Here is a 22,285-nt window from a genome sequence, read left to right on the forward strand (position 1 = left end):
CTTTCTGTTTGGAGTTACTTGATGTTAGTAAGAGTGAATTATTAAAACTGAAAGAATTCTGGGTTCACTTTTAAAACACCCTTGCTGAAACAAAACCTAAAATTGAACATCTGTTTTCTGCTTTCCATTCTGGACTGTTGATACTGTATCTCAGCCTGTGCACATAAAAAATGTGTCTCTAAGATAGTGGAAATCCTTCCTTTAGTGGGAGGGTAGAAAGGATTATTCCCAGTGACCAGAACTTCTGGTTAGAGCTGTAGAGAATTAAAGATGTTGTGAAATATAGGAGGATATTGGAAGCATTCCAGGCTTTGGAATCAAAATTGTTGAAGGATGTAGTTCCAGAAAAAGGCTTTGTGTCTCTTTTGCTCCTACTTAAAGAGGGAAAAGTGACTTTTTTCCTTCTTTTTAAAATGCTCGTAGAGGTCTTATATTCAGTATGCTAATAATCAATATTTGCCTGGAAATTATTGGTTTTATCCAAGCAGGTAGTCCTGGTCCTGAAATGACTAGCAGTGTAAATATACAGTGTTGCTCTCTGAATAGTAATTGAGATACAGGATTCACATAGCATCAAGATGGCTGTGTGATTATTATTTATATTTTCAATCTGGCCTTTGATAGCCTTGGTCAAACAGTTGCATTTGCCTTTGTGCAGTTGCTGCTTTGCAGGACTAAAATTAAGAGTGGAAGATTGTACAGCATCACAAAGTCCTTAAGGTATCACTTTTTCAGAGGTGAGATGGTAGTAAAATGATAGTTCTCTCTTTTTCCTCCCCCCAACAGCCGACCATATACCAACAAAGTTATTACGTTATGGTATCGGCCCCCTGAACTTCTGCTCGGAGAAGAAAGATACACACCAGCTATCGATGTTTGGAGCTGTGGGTAAGAGTTTGGACAGAAGTGTAGCAAGGACAAAAACAAGCCAAAAATAAATCTTAAATGTTTCTATCAATCTATATTAAAAGCCATAATGATGGAATTATGCAAAACTGTTTTACAGCTGCATCCTGGGTGAACTTTTTACAAAAAAGCCAATATTTCAAGCAAATCAAGAACTTGCACAGCTGGAACTCATAAGGTAACTTGCAAGCACTGACCCATAGTAGGTGCCTCATAAACTGACAGGTTTCTTTTGTTGGTGTTAAAATCAGAGATAATGCACTGTGAATGTTCTCAAGTACTCAAGTTATTGCCCTGAGTGAGATGTTAGAGGTTCTGAAGGGTGTGTAAAGCAAATGGCTTTTGCACAGACCTTGAGAAAGGAGTTTTTTGTGAGTATTCTGTGCTCCTAGAAATGTACAGTTGATTAGTAAGAGGGTTTTTTGTAGAACGGCTGGAATTGCCTGTTACTGAAGTTGTAAAGAGAGAGTAATCAAAATGCCCATTATTTTTTAAGATGATGTTGCAACTTCCTTGCAACAAATCAAAATAAGAACATGGGCAACAATAAGGACAAGTGGTATTTGAGAGGAGTATGTACTTGGCATGCTGCTGGCCTTTAGTTCTTGTTTCAAGCCTACCACATACGCACCTGGGCTTTATTATTTTTGTGGAAATATTTCTGTTCCCTTACAAACCACTAAACACTTGATGGAGGTAAAAATTTTGTTCCTTTCCTTGTTCTCAATAAATCACAGAATGATAGGTATTTAACTCAGTGGAACGAGAGCATCTTTTTTCTTTCCCTTCTTTCAGCAAGTAAAAATTGCCCAATTCTGATATCATAATTGATCTTATAAACAGGGAGAGGTCTTTTTCCTAGAAACAAGGGGAAAAGTTCTACGGAACTTACAGAACCTGAACAGTAAATGTTCCACATTATTTTAAAAATTAACTTAATTACAAAATTATATATTGAAATGTTTTTCAAAACAGATTGAACAGTAGCATGTTTCTGTGTAAAGTGTTATTAGCCAGCCTGGACAAATTAAGTTTTTTAGGAGGTGCAGAGCATATCAGTGGTCATTTTCGGTGTAAGGAGACTGAAACTCCTAACTTGGGGAAATTTTGCTTTTGAGCACTAGATGGCATTGAAGAATGTTACAATGAGTCATTTGAGGGGCTTTTTCTTTGTGTTGTACCTCTGGTACAGAAAACTAAAACTTTGTGGTTCCCTTCTGCTGGAAGCATCTGCATTTTTCCTCTTTATTGCTGCTATGCATTTACTTTAATGTTCAAAGGTAGAGCTGAAGTAAAATATCATAGGAAGAGATAGATGTGTTATTTTTCTTTTCCCTCCTGAAAATTACATACCCCAAACAGTGTAAAGTCAGATTGGTTTGCATAGCATTTGAGGCGTGACTAATAGATCATTAGTTCTCTTACACTAACGGTTTAAATCTGGTAAATAAGAGGGCTGAACTAGGGAAATGTATTTGCAAAATGTCCTTTTACGATTGCCTGCATCAGAGTTTAAAGCCTTGAGTGTATGAAAATGCTGCCTTAGTTCTTCTGCTCAGAAGTATGATGTTGATCAATCTGTGCTTAGCCATCCTTTGTTGGATAAAATGGGTGGGGATGGAGCAGTAGGAGTAAGACTGTGGGCAACTCTATTTGTGGAGATAAATGAGGCTTGACACATAAAACTCATAACTGAAGTAAAAAATACAGATATTTTCTAGTGGTCAAATCTTGCTTCTGCCTTGAGGCCTTACTGAGATTTTTTTTTTTTTTCCCTTTATGTGTTCAGTGTTAAATAAATTCTCAGTGAAAAGTGGGTTTTCAGCCATTTGGTATATCGTCAGTGGCATTGGGAGCTAAGGACATAAAAGTTATTCGAACCATGGGTTATCCAGTTCAAGTCAAATACCCAGAGTCCTGTTCAGACGTAGTGAAGGATGTGTAGGCTGGGCTGAGGCAGAAACAGTAAGTTTAGTTTGGGTGGGGTGATTACCCTTTGTAGATAATTCTCCATTATTTAATGTGTTGAGCATTTGACAGTAGAGAAATTTTAGCTAAAAATAACCTGAGCATTAAAATTGGAAATTATTTTGGTTTTCACTGTACATAGAAGAATAAAATGACAGCTGTGCTCATTTGTGGGTTTGGATCTCATACCCTTTTTTCCCTTCTTTTTGGTACAGCCGAATTTGCGGGAGTCCTTGTCCAGCAGTGTGGCCTGATGTTATAAAATTAGCTTATTTCAACACAATGAAACCAAAGAAGCAGTATCGTCGAAAACTGAGAGAAGAGTTTGCTTTGTAAGGATGAAGAATTAATTTAGTCAACTGTAATAGCATTAAGTTTTCCTGGAGACTTTATGAACTTCAGTATTTTCCAGAGAATGAGCATAGATCAAGTGTAAAGCAAAAATGGCTTTAGGTTCTTGTCCTTCCCATGATACCCACAGAGCTTGTATTAACCCTTATTTAATAGGAACTTGAAGAAGAGAAAGGAAGGCCCTAAAATTTCAGCCACCTGTCAGCTTTCACCTAAGGAAACATTTGTTTTCCATGATTGGTACACCTGCTTGTTGCACTGTCCAAAAAACTTGATTGTTATTTATTAGTATAACTGACTACAGCTGAATATGTGATCTGGTTAACATTACAGTCTTTTGGGTCATAAATCATTTAACACAGAGGAGTTATCTGAACTGTATGTTCTAAAGTACTGCCACTGGACTAGTTTTGTGCAAATATCACAAGTGAAAGTTATGGAAAACAGCTGTAAGCTTGTTTTAAAGGGTTTGTTCCCCTCCTTCAGGTACTGTGGGTTTCTGGAGAAATGCATCACCTGTTCATACTAACGAGACTAATATCTTTAAAGCAATAAAATTATTATCCGTGGGCCAATCAGAAGTACAACTCCCTGGGTGCTAAATTCCAAAGTGGAAAGTAACACAGTCTTGGCTTAAAAACTTTGGGGTGTTTTTATGTAAGGACAACGTTTAAACAATTAAACAACACAAAGCAAAGAAGGCTTATGTTATATGGGCTATATGGTTGCACAGGTAGTAAAAGGTGAAGTTTATTTCTGCTTCTTGCTACCATGCTCAGGTTGTGAGTGGATTTTGTTAATATGTAAGTTATTTGAGGAGTTAATGATCAGTTATCTTGGAAGGGATGCGTTTCTTAAAATTTTGCGTGGAAGTGTATGATACAAAGTAAAAATACAATGCTTTTCTCCATTTTGCACTTTTGTAGCATCCCACCAGCTGCATTAGATTTATTCGATTATATGCTTGCTCTGGATCCCAGCAAACGCTGCACGGCTGAACAGGCTCTTCAGTGTGAGTTTCTGCGAGATGTGGAACCATCTAAAATGCCTCCTCCAGAGTAAGTAGTTTCCACTGGTAATGGTCCTTACCTCTATGGAATGGGAATGTGCACTGATTTCATTAAGCTTATTATGTTTCAGTTAAATTAGATGGTGGCAGAACAAAAACATTGGTGTATACAGTTGTTGAATGGTGATTCTGCAGTAGAATGGTTGTGCTGCTGAGTGACTCTTACACTGTGATAGCTGTGCTTGTGAGCATCTGAGAAGTTTCATTTGTCATTCCTAGAACTAGTTACTAGTTACTACTAGTTACTACTAGTTACTACTTCCTTTAAAGAAAATACTCTTCTGTGGGTGTTTCTAATGTTTAGAAAACATCATTCCCCTTTTATCTCTGTTTATCGGTGTCTACTTTTTCCAAGGGTTTCGAAGTCCTCCATGAATCTGAATTGCCTTCTTTGATGGTAGAATGACACTGGGTATAGAATTCTACAAAGGTACCTGAGAGTTAAAGTGAAATACCATAAATTGTTTCCTGAGCCAGATTCTTGGTTTTACAGGCAGGAGAAATGAAATACTTTGTGCAGGATTTTTCCTGTCAGTTTCTCTGAGGGCAGTGTACTGCAGTGTCCAGTAGGATTTTGGCAGTGACCTAATCATCATTTTAATCAGTACAAATCTTATTGAAACAGGCCCTGAGGAAAACAGTGAGAAGGTATTACAGAATCTGCAGGTCTCAATTCTTTCCTCAAGATAGCTGTCAGAACATAGAACATTCAATATTGTTTGAGTAAATTGAACCTTCAAGGCAGCCTGTACTGATTTCTTTTTAATTAGTTACCAACTGGAAAAAAATGTTTACATTTTATCTAAGGATTTTATTAAAACTCTTTCAAGACTTACCTGTTACATACACATGGTTGTTACACAGAATCATAGAATGGGTAAGGTTGGAAGGGATCATAGTGGGTCATCTGGTCCAACTTCCCTGCTCAAGCAGAGTCATCCTAGAACACAGGATTATGTCCAGGTGGCTCTTGAATATCTCCAGTGAGACTTCACAGCCTCTCTGGGCAAATGTTACTAATTCTCCTGAAACATGATGCTAAGAGGTTTCATTGCCTGAATATATCACTGTGTGAAAATCAGAAATCAGCAGTCTTAGGCTGTTTGCTGAGTCTCAGAACCACTTGTACAGAATGTTGCTTTTTGTGCATTTTAAAATAAGTGAATGGGAAGAATTTTTATTCTTCAGGGATGTGGTAATGCATCCATTCTAGAAGCTGATATATGGTAATTCAAAACAAACTAGTCATTGGTGTCCTTTTAAAAATTAAGAAGAACTACAGTCACTTCTGACAGCTTGCACAGGAAAGTGTTGACTGTTCTCTTGAAAGACTGAAGTTCTCTTTTGGGAAGAAGCAGCCTTTCATTCAATGAAAGTGACAGTGCTGATTGCAGGGATGGTAGGATACTTCTCACAGTGAGTTCTTGCTTGCTTCCATTTGTTTTTCAGAAAATACTTGGCAGGTCTTTGACCTGCTGTGTGGAGAGAGAGAGTTGTCATAATTGCCTTTCCAGTGTCTCTTGTCATCTGTCACCTAATTTTTCTATGTTCCTGGGTGACAGAACAGCTAAGACAGTTACTAATATGTAACAGGAAAACATAAACCACTGTTTTTACTGCCTGTCTCAGTATTTCTGTTATTTATGGATGGGTCTTCGTGTTCCATAGGAAATCAAAATTGAACTGCCTGCAGGAAACTGTAATGGAAGGACAGAATTAGTGGCCGATGAGTTCCTTAGGAGACTTTTGTCTTTGCATCTGTCTGTCTTAAAGGATTGAGACATCCCTTGTTCTTCCTAGTATCTCAGCTTTGCTAGCATTAAGTGCTATTTATTCATGCAACTTATTTCTGTAACGTTTTTCTTTTTTTTTTTTTCTCCTACATTTTTTGGCCGGCTGTGCTGTACACTATAAATAGTACATTGCCATGTCTCTTATTGTGGACAAATATTTGACCTAATGAGACAGCAGTACTTTTACCAGTGGACAGAAGGACCTTGAAAAAACCACTTTCATATTGGTAACTTTGTCATCTGTTACTATGTGAATTGTATTTCATAGCAAGTGTGCAGCATCGATTTTGAAGTCTTGAATTACACAAATAATTAGGCTTTTCTTAAGTATGAGTTCAAGAAAATAACATTCTCATTTTAAGATACGTGTTCCCCTTTTCTGCTAGAAGGACTTGTGCTTCTGAAATCGATGAAGAGATTTCAGCTAGAAAAAGCAGGTCTGAGATTTTGCTGGCTTTTGAGTGTTTTCTGGTGTATATCTGAGTTCCAGTATGTTCATCTTTCAGAAGTTACATTATGTATAACTCAAATATTTATTTTACCAGTATGGTTAAAAAAAATAAAAATAGTTCTGGGATAAAACTGATTATCTCTAATCATTCTTTGCAGCCTTCCTTTGTGGCAAGATTGCCATGAGCTGTGGAGTAAGAAACGCAGAAGACAGAAGCAGATGGGCATGACTGATGACTCAACAGCACCTAAAGTCCCTAGGAAGGATCTGTCCCTAGGCATGGATGAGAGCAGAACCAACACCCCACAAGGCATGCAAACTTCTTCCCAACTCAAAACTCAGGGCAACTCTAGTGTAGCACTTGGTCAGTAATATTTTCAGTTCTTATAATTACCTTCTACTTGGATTGCACCTCTAAAACTTTTAGATGTTATTTGCAGAGTATTGACATCTCCTGGATTCTTGAGGGAGTAACAGTATTGTAAGTTAAATCTTTGTTACAAAAGATTTACCTTTGCTTTTGGAAACTTTTCCGTTTTACCTAATTTTTCAATCTAGTCAGAGCAACTACCTTGCTTGCTCTGTATTTTGAGAGAATTTTAGCTCTTGCTCATCTGTAATTCTTTTGTGATCCCACAAGCCAGTAGCTGTTCAAAGTTCCTCACAATCTCCATAGATTGGAGAAGTGTTATTGGTATTGATAAATGGATCAGAAGGCAGAGTTTAGAACAGTCATCATTTCAAATGGAACAGAATCCATCTGCATGTTATGATAGTCTTCAGCTTTCCAGGTTGTTGGGGCTGAACCAAGTTGTAAAAAAAATAAACACCAAAAAACACCCCCAGAACCTCATATGCCATGAAGTATCTACCTCTGTAGATTGCACAGCCATTAATTCTGAAACTTAACCAGAGTATCTTGCTTGAGACCAGTTTTATGAATATAATAAGAAGAGAAAAGTAATGGACTATATGGACTCCATTTGAGGTAGTCAGCAGTTTAGTGATAGTTCTCTTACGCTATGTAGAAACACACAGAGTAAAAACACCAAATGGATACCTGATAAGATTGATTTAGACCATTTTTGACTGTGCAAAGTGACTGTAAATCCTATGGCATTGACACAGGAGTTCAGCTGAAAAACAAGCAGTTAATGCATTCATAGTACCTCAAAATTCTTTAATACTAACCATCTTGAATCAACTCTTAATTTAACGGTAGAGCAGAGGTCCAAATAATCTGTGCCAAGATATATAGAAAATGGTCATTTCGATAATACTTTATTGCAGTTTATTGCCTCTTGCTTCTGTTCATCTGGTTTCTCGCTGTAAACCAACTGTGAGCTTCTGCTACTCTCTATATTTAGGTTAAAGTTTTGGCAACATTTTCAAGAATGACTTTCTGTAGCCCTTTTTCACCCACATGTGAAAACTGTTAGAAGTTTAAAGAGTCCAAAGGAGAGTCGTTATTTTCTTTGTACTTTTATAACAGGTAGCCTGATGAGAGACAAGTTTATTAGTCATTACTACTAACCATGCAAAATAATTATTCAGACCTATGTTGCTCTTTACCCATACGTACATAGAAATATATATCTAGGTAGAAGACATTTTAATTTGCAGAGGAGCGTAGAGGAGTCTTCTGTATTAGACAAAACATCTCTGGACATCATAATGCACTGTAGATAATATTATCAATAAGGCATATTATATAACCTGCATCTTGCAGTTTAACAGGAGCTGTGTAGAGCTCAGTAATTCCATTCTGGGAGACACTGACAGATTTACCAGAGTACAGTTTGCTTTTGGAATGAACTTGAAACTAACCAAAGGGTACAGAATAGATAGATTAGCTTCCATGTTTGGCATTTTTCTGATGAATTTTCACTGAGAGTCTGAGAGAAGTTTTAATGTTGAGTATACCATCCTCAGATGTGACAAAATCGACTGTTAATCACAACATCTGAATGAGACAGCAGTACAAGGCATTATAAATCACAATTTTTTTCTGTATTGCCAAATAAAAGTGGGTTTAGTTTTATATCTATATAAAGAGAGAAGAATTTTGAAATGCCTGGATCCTGCCTGAGTAGTTCCAAGTGCTTGTATCCTGGTGCACATCCACAAGGTAGTGGGTTTTGCAGCGCTTTCCAGCTGTGCTGCTCTTAAATCTTGCAAGGCAAATACTTAATATTTTTATGTATGTGACCTTTTTTCTTGTGCGTGGCTTTTAATCTACTGTGAATTAACATATTGGTAAACAAGCACAAGGACAGAATGTGTTTGTGCTGATCTGGGTTAAAAAAAATTCAGGGCTTTGCCAGCACAGTCACAAACACTCATTTTCTAATTATTAGCTACTTTCTTCTCTAAGCCATCTACTCCTAGGGCATGTTTAAATCCATGCTGCTTCACTTCTTTCAAAATAAACCACCACAACAGGTGTTTGAAGCTAAGAAACCACTTTGGTATCCCAACCTCCTTATTCATGTTCCCCTGCATCATCATAATCTCCTCTTATTTGTGGCAAACTCCATTTAAATGAAGAAACTGTATATCATTACGTATTTCTTGGTACTAAGTGATGGACTTCTCATCCTTCAAGCTCAGCACTTGCTTTTGCATTTGCATTTGCAAATGCATTTTGCATTTGCCCTTTTGCACTTGCCCTGAGCTCCTGGGCCATCTAGATCCTGGTCGCTTGTGCAGGTCTTAGAGCCCAGATGCTGAATTAGAATGGGCCAGAATATGACTGGAAATGCATTTTGCAGATGGCTACTTTTTAAAGGGATGTGATATGTCAAAGATAGGAAATTTTACGAGGATTGGATATCTTACAGCTGCCTGAAGCAAGTGGCCTTAAGCCCCAGTTTAGTTGTATTGTAGAAAATTGAGCTCCAGCTTGATGTTTTTCCATCTGTCCGAGTGCATGTGTGCACCTCATGGAAGTCAGTTTCTTTATATTGGATCTTACTGTTCCATTTCCTCTAGATACTCCTCCAAAGACAGTTAATATGTAAAAGCATTCCATTTCTATGTTGTCCAAACCCATGCTTTGCCTGTTGTGTCAGCTATGCTAGATTAGTCTTCTTTTGAGTTTCTGAATTATGCAAGTTCTAAATAATACTTAAAAACACCTTTTTTGTCTTTAGCGAAAACAAGCACTGGACAGCAGTTAAACCAGAATGAAGTGGCAATCCTGCTAAACCTGCTACAGTCTAAAACAAGTGTTAGTTTGGCACAGTTTGCCCAAGTATTGAATATTAAGGTAAACCCAGAGACTCAGCAGCAACTAAATAAAATAAATCTTCCTGCTGGAATTTTGTCAGCAGGTGAAAAACAGTCAGAACAGCAGCAGCAGCCGCCGCCGCCTCCGCCACCCCCACCAGAGCAGGAGCCTCTAAAACAGCAGATCGTCACCCAGCCTCCTGTGCCACCTGCGCAGCTGGGCCAGCCTAAAGTTGAGACTGATGCTGCCCAGGCAGCTGTGCAGAGTGCATTTGCTGTTCTGTTGTCTCAGTTAATAAAGGCTCAGCAAACAAAACAAAAAGATTTTGTGTTGGAAGAGAAGGAAAACGGATCAGGAAATGAAATGTCATTACAACTCAGGCAGCCTCCAGAGCCCTCCACTCCTGCATCTGTCAGCCGGGACGACGTGGAATCTCCAGCACCTGGCTACCCACATCTGATCAAGTCATTATATATGTCTGCAGGTACTGAAGGCCTTTTTTGCTAACCAGCAAATACCTTAAGCACTGGAGGTGTAATAGTTTGGGGTAGAGAATTAACATGTTTGCCATATGAATCTGTGTGAGTATTGGAGATTAAATTGATTTTGTCACATTTTATGTCTGGATCATAGAATTTGTGTCTTAGTGTAACAGGTGCCATGCAGACAGAGCAAACAATGTTCCCCACGCTAAGAGGTAAACAAGTATTAGTGATGAAACACTGATCATTATTCTGGGGGGCTGGGGTTTTCTTAGTGGTGTGTGTGGTGGAGAAGACAGTCTTCTCTAGCAGATGCATGAATGGAATTTGCCAGTTTTGACTGTGTGTTTAGGTAAAGCATATTTTGGTGAGAGGATGTTTTATTTTGGGGTTTCAATGCTGACTAGAGCAATTGCTTAGTGTCAAATTCTGTAAGTGGCTATTTGTAACTGTTGCACACATGGCTAAAGGTTTCCATGGGAGTACAGTCGAGGCTTCCATATTCTTCTCACTGTTTAGAGCTCTGTTCATCTTTTTGGATTGCTATTTCAGTTTCTGATATATGGTGGTGTACGTATTGCTTTGTGGTTTGCAGCTGTTGAAAGAAATATTCTGAAGTGCTTTGGGGCTGTTTTCTGAGGGTTTTTGGTTTTGGAGGTTTTTTTTGAGTGGTATGCTTTTTTTTTTCATGATTTTTTTTAAACCTAGAGCTTTGCTGTTCCTTGATAGGGTGGCCTTTTGTCCCTTGAGACTTTTATCCTATTTGTGAATCTTTCCTGGTCCCTCTTTGAATTTTCTAGTGTTTACATGTTGCTTGAGTTTTGTTTCGGTTATTTGGGTTTGGTGGGGTGTTTTTAGGGAACTCTTACTATTTTTCTTTAACTGCTTGTCTGGTAATCTTACTTGAAGGAGAAATCTGCATCATGCTCCTGAGGCAAATGAGCTGTTGCCAAATTTTGTTCTCCAAAATAATTTGTATAACTACTGATAAATTTAACTAATAAGTTAATGGGAATTGAAGTAACAAACCTCTGTTTTTACAGGAAAGTCCTTTCCTTTCTGGAACTGTTACTGTGTGTTTTTATTCCAAAGCTTTTCTTTTTCATCTTCTTAGGTCAAGAGGATTTGGTTAGGCAGTCTGAGATGAGGCTTCTGAACCGAACACCCGAACAGGAGCGCCCTCGGATCCTGCCTCCAGATCAGCGACCCCCCGAGCCACCAGAGCCTCCGCCTCTCACTGATGAAGACCTTGATTATCGGACAGAGAATCAGCATTTGCCTATAACTAACTCTTCAGGAACAGATCCTCATGCAGGAGTGAAAGCAGCTCTTCTGCAGCTGCTTGCTCAGCATCAAGCTCAGGCGACAACGGAGGAGCCAGTACAAACGAGTGTGGATTATCAGGCTAGAGACTCCTATGTTACAGGCCCAGACTACAAGGATAACTTTGGATCATCGTCCTTTTCATCTGCCTGTTACAGCAGTAGCGATGGAATAGGAAGTGGATCATCAGGAGTATTAGAAAGGAGGAGTTTCCTTGGAAACTCGGATATTCAGTCTTTGGATAACTACAGTACTGCTTCATCTCACTCTGGTGCTGCCCCTCCTCCATCAGCCTTTTCAGAATCCTTTCCCAGCTCAGTAACTGGTTATGGAGACATTTACCTCAACACTGGCCCCATGCTATTTAGTGGAGATAAAGACCATAGGTTTGAATACAGCCACGGCCCAATCCCGGTTTTGGGGAGCAGCAGTGATGCCTCCACAGGGCCAGAGAGTACGCACTCTTTGCCCTCAAAGATGCACAACTATAGCTATGGAAGTAATTTGCAGGAAAACCCCAGTGGCATCAGCCACATGCATGGACAGACTTGGACTTCTCCTGCCCAAGGACCCGGCTATTCTCAAGGATACAGGGGACACATTAGCACATCTGCAGTGAGAGGGCGAGGCAGAGGATTACCATATTGAGTATCTGTTTTTCCTCAGGCACACCATTTTTATCTGGAAAAACTTTTTTTTCCCCCCCTTTAGCTGCAGTTTAAAGCAGCAATTCAACAGACTTGAATAATGTTAATTCAACAGCTTTATTTTTATGTGGAAAAGGGTCTTGCATACAGTAGGAAAAATTAAAAAATGCTTACAACTCATGCTGTCTGAAAACTAGATAAATTGATTGTACATGTTCACAAACTCTAGTTCTGAATTTTATTTTGTATTTTGGCAGTTTTAAGTGGATGCTAAATTTAGGGACATCAGCTTTTTATGGCACTCTTTCAGATCTTCTGAACTATGCACATTTGTGCTTTTTTTGTAAGTTTGGACCAACTTTTATGTAAAAAAAAAAGGAAATTTTACAACAATCAAAGCAGGGCACTGATTTATTTGGTATTTTTCTTTTTACAGAACTACCTTTAGTCAAAGGTCACTGTCAGTCTTTGCACTGCTTTCAGTGTTATTGTGGAAGGTGTACTTTGTGCTCATTTCAGATAATAAAACACAACCTTTCTCTCGATGCAAAATTTTATAAATATTTGGTCAATGTTTTTTTTTTTTTTCTTTCAAGAAAAAAAAAGAATGGATGTTCTGGTAAAATGTCCATCTCCCAGGCTTGTTTATATAAAAACTGTTTTACTTGAATGGTAAGTGCCTTAACATGTAAGCTTAAGGTCTGCAAAAATTTGGAAGTACTTTATAGATCAGTATGAATATATGCCTAAACCTAGGTAGTTAACAAGAGAATTCAGATAATAGTAAGAAACTCAAATAGGTCATAACCTTGTGCTGTTTACTTTACATGGGCCAGTTACTTAGAGACCTGATCTTACCTTGGTGAAATCGTAATTTCCAAATTGAACTTCTTGAGAAACATAAAGAGTGAGGAGAAGAATGAAGAGTGTAGTTTTTCCTCAGCTCCCTCTTGGAGTTGTAAGTGTTTTAGTTCCTCTGCCAAATAAACTATACTTCATATGTCCTTACCAAGTGATAAAATAGTTTTTTCTCTTAAATGTCAATAGCAGTAATTACTTTACTTTGTGTGAAAAGCTGACATTCTTGTCTTTTTACCACAAGTACTTCATTGTAGAAAGTAATCAAAGGAAAAATGACCAGTATTTAAAGCAACAGCAAAACGTTTGACATTAGTTCTAATTCTCTGTAAACTTGTAATTGTGCCAATTAATTGATTTTTATATCTGCTATTCCACGGAACACTTTAATATTGGAATTGAGTCTCTCTGAACAACTGATAAAATTATTACAGTTAAAACTCTTATCAAGAGCCACTCCTCATACTAATTACAACTTCCAGCATGTTTTTTTCCTTCCTTTGACAAGTGGTCTCTCTCCTGCAGAGAGGAGGTATGGTTATATTTTGCCTGTACGTAAAAGAATGTTTTGAAGCCCATATTGGAAACAATTTTCCAACTGATTATCCAGTTGACAAATCGGTACCTTATGTAACTGAGTGTTTAAATATTACTTTTTAAAAAAAAGTAAAATTTCTACTTACACTATTACAAACGTAGTCTTGTCAGTGACTTTTTGGATTTTCAGAGTAGAAGCCAAAGCTGTTGGTGTTTTGTCTTGATTGAAAATCCTGGTTCCTATATGGCTAAATCCCACCCTGTGGAGCGTGGAGAAACTCACTTTGCTAACTACGTAGTGTTTGAGGATTTGGCAAATGGGGAGCAGAGAGAGCGTCCTGCTACCTACGGTGTCCCTACAAGTCTGGCAGTTGCCTTCACTAGACAGAGAAAAAAAAATCCTGGGATCTGAAAATAAAAGTGGCCAGGTCAGAAACAAATACTTATGACCTGAATAGCCTGTGCTTAAGAAAAGCAAAAGTTTCATGTGAATGACAGTGCATTGGATAGTTTTCCTTGAGTAAGGACACCCTCATAGCATTTTTGTGCTAGTAAAATTATAAAGACAAAAATCATTAGTGTTGTTTAGATATGGACAGTGTCAGCTAAGGCTCTTTGTTTACTAATCTTTAAAAAACCCAGTCCCACAGAGATACACAGATTGCTGCCTTTTTTTTTTTTTTTTTTTTTTTTTCAGAATCAAGCAAAGGCCTTTCAAAGCTTTTAGGCAGTTACTTACACTGAAAGTGTGCACTCTGGGGTTACTCACCTGCAGTGTGACTGCAGGTGATAGTTGGCCTAAAGTGCAGGTAAGTTCAAATGGAAAACAGATCTCAGAAGACTAAATGAATTGCCTTCCAATAAAAAAATGCAAGGAAGATGTCTCCTTGCAGTCTCCTACTGCTTCCCTTTTGGAGGTAAATTTTTAACTTGTTTAGTTCACCTCATTTAGTGCAGAGAAGTGAGTCCCCTCTGCCTGTGTAAAATGACAGTGCAGTTTCCTTATGGGCTGGCAGTACTCTGATACATTGTTCCACCAAAATGGATTTCAGTCTTTGGCCATGAGAAACATGGCCTGAGCACAAGCAATCCTGACTATGAGGAGAGAGAAGAAGATGCAATAGACACTTGACTGCCAGATGAATCAGAAACAAAACTCTGGCACGCTGTGTCAGATGGGTACTGTACAATGACTTTTCCCCAGTTAAATGATGATTAGCTTGTGACTTTGAACACTGCATTTGCCTGGGACAACAGTGTTGGGATACTTTGGAGGGAAAGTTAATGTATTTCCACATGTGATAATTCTGAAGAGATGACAGTCTCTGTGACCCAGGGGATCTTCCTGGCTCTTTTGCTGGCAGCCTTTCCTCCTGGGCCAGTGGAGGCTACGCATGGGCTGCACGTGGGTGAGGAGCTCTGCCCTGCTTCTCCAGGGCAGCCTTCAGGAGCTGTGGCGGGAGGATTGTTCCTGCAGCTGTGCTTCCCTGGCCCCGGAGTTGTCTAGGCAGGTTAGCAGCCAGTGAACTGGTGGGATTTAATGACTGTAGGTCCACAATCATTTGCACCCAACCTGTGTATTACCTGTCAACGTTTCTTTTGAATTAGAACACACGATGAGGAGCTTTTGACAGAATTTTACCTTTCGAGCAAACTCCACTCAGCAGAGAGAGTCTCTGCTAGTTTGGCAATTTACATCATGTGGCCCTGGCATTTTTGATGCAATAGTAGACATTCTGAAAACTGCGTTATTTTTCTGTGGAGCCGTGGCTTTTTTTTACGTCCCTCCCCATTCCTTTGGGGTTATATTTTCTGTGCTGCAATTCTGTGCTACAGAGACCTGGACACTACATCAAAAAGTAAGTGTTGTGTGTTTGTATTTCTAAATAAACATAGTGAAATACTGTAATAATGGACTATCAAGTAGGAAGTACTTCATTATTTATATTAAGTGTGGTCTTTAGCCATACCAAGAGGAAGAAAGCGAGTACAACTGGACTGCTATGACCATGACTTAAAACACTTAGACTATTATAATTCTTAAACTCAGCCAAAGGAAAAGGAAACAGCTTTTATGGATTGCTGGTTGTTATGCTGAACAGAAGGAGCAGTGTTAGGGAAAAGGTGTAAAAATACATGTATCCTTTAATATAATTTCTTGGGAAAATAATTTTTAAATGGCAAACCTTTCTATTTTCTTATGTTTCCATAAGATGTGGTATATGTTAAATTTTCTCCATCCCACAGTACTGTAAGGTGCTTTCTAGAAGCAAAGGCAATAAATGCTGTGTTGTAAGTTCTTACAGTTCTGAGTGCTCTTCTCCTTTTGCTTGTTGCAGGAGGCAGTTTCAGTTTTGGTGAAGTTTACAGTTGGAAGAGTTTAATAGATAATTGTGTGGTAAAAACTAAAGTACTGAAGTAACACGGGATACCTCTTGTCTGCAGGCAGATTAGATCTTGGACTATGTTTCCAAGAGAGGAAAATCTCACATGTACTTCCTGATTTCTTCTTTTCATTAATAAAACACGCAAGTGTTTTGCATACAACATTTCTCCCCAGTCTATTCTGTTACTGTGTTTTTTACATGAGAAAATTTTAGCTATTTCTTGATAGTTTTGGGATGTTCTACATTTGCAGAAGTGTGTCATGAAATTAAGGAATTGCCAGAAAATTGTTTTGAATTTGTATTTAAAAATGGAATGACCTTGGATTGACTTAAAATTGAATTAATGTGTTTATCAGGGTGAAGAATACTTTATTGCAGGAGTTATTTCAAGACAACCTAATTTAAAACAAATTGTTATGCTTCAGCTTGCTTACTCTTTGTTATTTTAAGCCATTTGTATATAAAATGTATTGTGTGGCCTGTAAATAAAATACACGAAAACTCGAAGTCTTTGTTTTCCCTCTCTAGTTGTCAAAAAGCATTTCAAAAGAACACTGAGAAAGTTTTTTTTAGTATCCAGGTGAAAATAATTTTCAGTGTGTTGAAATTCTTTAAGTTATTTAAAAAAAAATATCTTTGCTGCTCCAGTACTGTTTCCAAGGTGCAACGGAGCATCCCACCCAGCACTGGTCATGCAGCAAAAGCTGGCAGTGTGCTGGGACACGGGTGTGGGATGTGGCCTTCTCCAGCGGTGAGAAGCCAGTTCCAGCACCTGGGAGCTTCTCAGAATGGTGGGCTACGTATAACTTTACATGTTTTCTTGGCAGTGTCCAAGCAGAGGTGCAATTAATGTTCCCCACCACGGTCTATTTAAAGAGGATGGGGGGGGGTGTGAAGTAACAGGAAATCAATCCCAAAGAGTATTTTCAGTCGCTGGTTAGACACTAAATTGAGCCTGGCTTAAGCAACTGTGCTTTGAATGCCTGAGGCTTCTTTTGCTTCATCCTACTGTACCACCTAATCTAATGAAACTGTTTGCATCTTTCAATAAATGCTGTACTTCATACAAAAATATGGCACTTGCTATCTTCAGTTCTCCAGGTTGGATAGACTGCTGCTTCATGTCTTGTCATTGATAAAAGTCAGAACATGGGCACTGAGAATGCAGTTGGAAGTTGCAGGGACCAGCAGCAGTTATACAGGTGCTGTTTGACATTAGGCTGCCAGGATGTGTAGCTGTAGCCCAAAACATCTCACTTTGGAGACAATAATTTGATGACAGCTACAATTAAAGCCTGGACTTCAATTCTGATGACAAGGTCAGGCTGTCTTACAAGTGTGTTGACTTGCACACAGGAGATCTGGCAGTTGTGTGTAACCAGTTCTAGTTGTCTGCTCAGTTTTTCTCATGTAAGCTGCTATTGCAACCAGTAATGTAACAAAGTTGGCTCTGGTTTGTGTTGGAGTATGAAACTGTAACAGTTTGAAAATGGTGCAGCATCCCATTCATTCAGCTGTTACTGCCACATGGGTGTGTAATAAGGTGCCAGTAATAATTCCAGTGGGATCTGCATGAGAATCAGTATCCTCAGCTGCAAAAAATCAGCATCAAGTGAAAGACGAGAGATTGCAAATAACTGCAGAACAACAACCTGTATCAACACAGAGCAAGGAATGTGTCTGTGAAATTGGTGGCAAAAGAGGAAACCAACCATCTCATATCACAGCCATGAATTATTGCCTGTTAGCTCTGAAAGTACAATGCAGGTTTGCAAAAATTTCTTTTAAATTACCAGAACCAGGATTAGGTTGCTTCTATTTTTAAGGAATGCCTATAAACCCTGACAGGCCATCTGGATGAATGGGATTACAGCTACCAAACTCCCCCAGTGTGGGAGAAAATGAGTCAGAACACTTTACAGTGACAGAAAGAAGGGGAGAGAGAACTTACTTGACAAATAAGGGGAACTGTTTCTTTCCCCAGTCAATTATTCGCTTTGATGGAGCTTGAGGGTTTTGCTTTTAGAATCGTGTGCTCATTATGGCTGCTTATTTTGGTGTTTTGTTTTTTTTTTTATTGCCCCTGGAGAGAACTCACAGTCAGAGGAACCTTGAGTCTGAGCCTATGGTGGTGTTTTCTTTTTCTTCATGTATAGCAGCCCTTGCTAATAGGCAATGCTCAGATCGTTTTACGCAGCATGGCTTCAATTCCGCTACAGCAGTTCCTCTGTGGGCACTTTGGACATACTATTGATATGGCTAATTCTCATAATATGGTGAATATATCTTTAATGGGACTTCTTGCAAAGAGGCTTTCTGAAGATTTTTTTCAATATTAGAAAATACAGGGTAGAAGAGATATAGCTGGTTAGAAAAGGGAATACTTGAGTGTAAGCATTACAGAAACCAGCCTGGGAGCTCCTGGTACGTGCAAGCAGATCTGACAGCTGTGTGCTGCCCTTAAGGTAACTTGGGGTGATTAATTGGTTTCTGTAGTTAGTATTTGGCTTGTGCAATGTGTGTCTGTGCTGTACCACCTCCTATGTGCTAGGGTACTGTGTTAGCTGCTATAGGACATAGCTATAAGCAAGTGTTTAATGTGCAGCAATGTCTAATACAGGTGCCTTTTTTCTTTCGTGCAAGTCCTTTTCAGACCTGTTTTACAAATGCACATAGCATGTCAGCAGGTACTGTCATAGGGGAAAAGCAGACTTTCTCCTGCCCTTCAAATGTCTTCTGAGGATCTTAGTTTTGCCCAGGTGGCAGTGGTAGGGAAGTACTGATGCCCTGCTGCTGGAAGCACCAAGAGCTGCCAATGGTGGTTTCTCTCATAGCTCTGTCTCTAGGTCACCCTGAGCAAGGAACTGTACAGAGAACTGGACAGAAGCCTGACAACTGGACAGAAGCCTGACTTCAGGAGGTGATTTTCCCTGAGCAAGGAAGAGATCATTACTTAGGTGTCCAGCAAACGTATTTCTACTTTCATTCTTCATCCTGACCAATTACAAAAAGGATCTATGGGAGTGGTTTCAAAGCAGGACCTGGTCTGGCACTGGTTTTTATTTATTTTTTTTTCTCTGTTTTTACTGCCATTATCCTTCAGAGAGCTTTTGGATGTTAGAAACCACCTGCAAATCAATGCAGGCTTGAGAGATTGGGACTTGTGCTTTGCAGCTGCTCCACTGGCAAAACATACATGAAGTTACAGAAGAGGAGCATCCCCCTGCCTTTCTGTTAAAACGAAAACACAGCCCCATACCGGAAAACAAACGATGCTGTGCCCAGTGGACAAAACCAGCAGCCAAAGTTATCCATGTGCAGGTCCTGTAACCTTCCCTGCCCCACAAATACTCTTGAAAAGTCATGTGATCCCCAGGCTGGAATACTTGCCCTCAAGACAAGGAAGGCAGTGGACCCTCTGGCAGCGGCAGCACAGGTACCTTCCTGCTTTTTTGCAGAACAAAGATCAACTGGAACCATTTTTTAAATATCTATTTTCATGAAAATCGTTCATGGTGGGGAGGGGTTGGGCAGTGGACTAAGAACTACAGATGATGTGGGAAATGAACAGAAATCTATTAATGCTGTGTATATGAGAAGTAGTAAATAATAGTAAAAAAAATTTTCTGCAGGTGGTCTGGCAATTTCACATTGGGAAAGTATTACTCTGAAGCTGGCAGACTTTAGAAGCTATGTACGTTTTTCTCCACAGATTGCTTCTTGTTATGGATTGCAGATCATGCTCTGAGACATCCAAGCAAGCACATACAGTTACACAAAACAGTGAAAGAAGACATGCAGGTAGTAGTAGTAGTAATAGTAGTAGTAATTTTTATTTGCAAACTGTACTTGCAATTACAATGGTGCCTTCTGGGAAAAATGACAAAACACCCAACAAATTCCACAGAATTTCACAGACCTGTTCTATCAGAAATTCAACTCTATTTCAGCTTCTAGTATCAGGTAAATTTTACATGGCCTTCTCTTTCAACTGATCTCCTGGGAAGCTCCAGTTTGATTTGGGTATTTGTTGTTAGTCTCAACTGTTAGAATGCAAATTGCTTCCTGACATCCAGGGAAATACTCTGCATGCTTTATTTACGCACCCATCATTTGTTGCTACCTTGCAGCCTCTTCCACTCTTCTTTTTCATTCCTCAAGTCCTGTATTAAGGTTTCAGCATTACAAAGCTTTTGTATTGTATAAACTATTACAGGATGACCTTCATTATGGGAAGCAGTATATCAAAGCATTGAATAAGTATTTCCATCAAGTTCTAAACGTATCTAATTGAGATACAGTCCCAAAATCCTCCTGTCTTGGTTAAAATATACTTCTGTCTAAATATTTCATCAGTATGACATGTTTGTGGTGGCAAGAGCAGAAGAGGAGTAAACAGCATCCAGCAGAACTGGTCACTGTGGTCCATAACAACATGTGGAAGCTGGTAGTTTAAATTTGGGTGAGATCATCAATTGCCTTACAGAATTGGGAAGATAAATGCAATGAGAATGAGAGGGATCAGTTTTATTGACTAATTAAAAATTAAAATGTCTGAAACCTTTTTCTGACAACAAAAGACTGCAGTTAACAGTAAAAGGTCAGGATTTCATTTGCAGAATAGAAAGAATATCAAATGCAGGTGCTTCACTGACAATTTCTGGGAATCTATTTCTAGTTGTGTTTTAAGTGTGATCAGTATTTAAAACAGGCTCTGCTGTAAGAAATGGTGGTAACTGACCAAGTTTCTACACAATGCGGAGACAACAATTTGACAAGACTAAATCAACATTAAAAACATACAAGCACATACTTTGCTGTGCAAAGACTTCAATAGGACACTGGCTTGACCCCTTCCAACTGGGCACCATTTGGTTGTGTAATGCTTTCACAAGTCATGTAACTGTTGGAGGATTTCATGGGACAGGAGAGAGAAGACATCAACAGCACCATTATTAAATTCATAAGCACATAGACCCAACAAATGGGAATTAGATTTCTTATTGGTAGAATATTGTAAAGCAGGTGCCCCAAAGTGTACTGGGGAAGCTGGTAGCCCCTTCAGAGTAGTTCTAGAACTGTTCTTAAGTGGGAAGGCAAAAGCCACTCAAATTGTCACTAAATGCTCTGTAGCCACTCAGAAAAAGCAAGAAATCAGGTTTGTAACACTTGTATTACACATTCTGTGTTTTGCAAAGCCTCATCTACATCATGTGACATATGACATGTTGTTGCATAATAAGTTCAGAGCTTGACCACTACTAGTGATTATTAACATTTTTAGGCTCAGTTTTCTGTAGCTTTAAAAAGTAAGATGCATGAAAAGACTTACAATTATTATGGTGACAGTCCTATGCTTTAGAAAGTGATTATGCCACTTAAAGCTCCTGTCTGGAAAAAGTCCCCAACCAAAAAAACCCTTCAGGACCTGAAACCTCAACTCTGGAAGTGAATTTGTGGCTTATTTTTCTGTTTTTAAAGTTTAATAAAATAATAATTTTACAACACTGTCACAACTGGCTTTCTGATTCATTAATTTGAAAAGCTGAACCACATTTGCATCCAGGAAATGAGAGAGCAAGTGCTGCACCAGATTAGGCATCAAATCAGTTATGAAGATCCTGGTCATTAAAAAAAAGTCTTGTTAAAGTAATGGCTAGTAGAGCTAAACACTGCTTTACTCCATGATAATTGTTTAAGAATCTTCCAGTGAAAGGGATTACAGCACAGATCATTTCCATATACAGTGAAATTCAATAGTGTAAATATCCCTCTCTATTTCTTAGGAGACTGTGAACTCCATTGCTACAGTGCTGTGAACGAAAACTTAAAACTTTTATCTTGAGTTGAAATTGTTCCTGCTGTCATTGCAGGTTTTAGGTCAGACAAAGGATAAAAACCAAAACCCCTGTTAACTGCAGCAGGGATTTCCCTTTAATTCTCCTGTGTCAGAATTTCCTTTTTGAACACAATTTTCACTTTTTTTAAAATAAAACTACCTTCCATTTAAAAAATTACATATAATTTGGCATACTTATTTTAGCCACAGAAGACTTGAAATGCAGCTCTCCTGGAGAGCCATGAAGCACAAACATGTGGATTATCAAAGAAATCACAGAAATTCTCATTTATCTGAAGTCCATGAATGCTTATGCTGTAAGAAGTGGATTTCTTTTGTTAAGAGTAATGTTTCTGAGTCTATTTGTATTCTCTACAGCAGAATTGAAAGGTGCTTGGGGAAATGTGTTTTTTTTTTTCAGATGCTCACTGAATTAAACAGCTAC

General features: G+C 38.7%; 1 protein-coding gene across 6 annotated transcripts in view; it reads left to right on the forward strand.

The window, feature by feature from the left end:
* The window catches only part of CDK13 (cyclin dependent kinase 13), a 49,304-nt gene extending 32,800 nt beyond the window's left edge, over positions 1-16,504 (forward strand). For 2 of the 6 annotated variants that reach the window (XM_032675610.1, XM_032675629.1), the window contains 7 exons: positions 787-888; positions 1,007-1,084; positions 3,090-3,206; positions 4,152-4,283; positions 6,697-6,902; positions 9,691-10,251; positions 11,364-16,504. In XM_032675610.1, the coding sequence (XP_032531501.1) occupies positions 787-888; positions 1,007-1,084; positions 3,090-3,206; positions 4,152-4,283; positions 6,697-6,902; positions 9,691-10,251; positions 11,364-12,220 (2,053 nt within the window). In that variant the 3' untranslated portion in view covers positions 12,221-16,504. The remainder of the gene's footprint in view (positions 1-786; positions 889-1,006; positions 1,085-3,089; positions 3,207-4,151; positions 4,284-6,696; positions 6,903-9,690; positions 10,252-11,363) is intronic. The other 4 variants (XM_032675635.1, XM_032675643.1, XM_032675619.1 and 1 more) reach the window with 4 other exon arrangements.
* The last annotated feature ends 5,781 nt before the right edge of the window (positions 16,505-22,285 follow it).

The sequence above is a fragment of the Chiroxiphia lanceolata genome, chromosome 1 (genome assembly GCF_009829145.1).
Source record: "Chiroxiphia lanceolata isolate bChiLan1 chromosome 1, bChiLan1.pri, whole genome shotgun sequence".
NCBI lineage: Eukaryota > Metazoa > Chordata > Aves > Passeriformes > Pipridae > Chiroxiphia > Chiroxiphia lanceolata.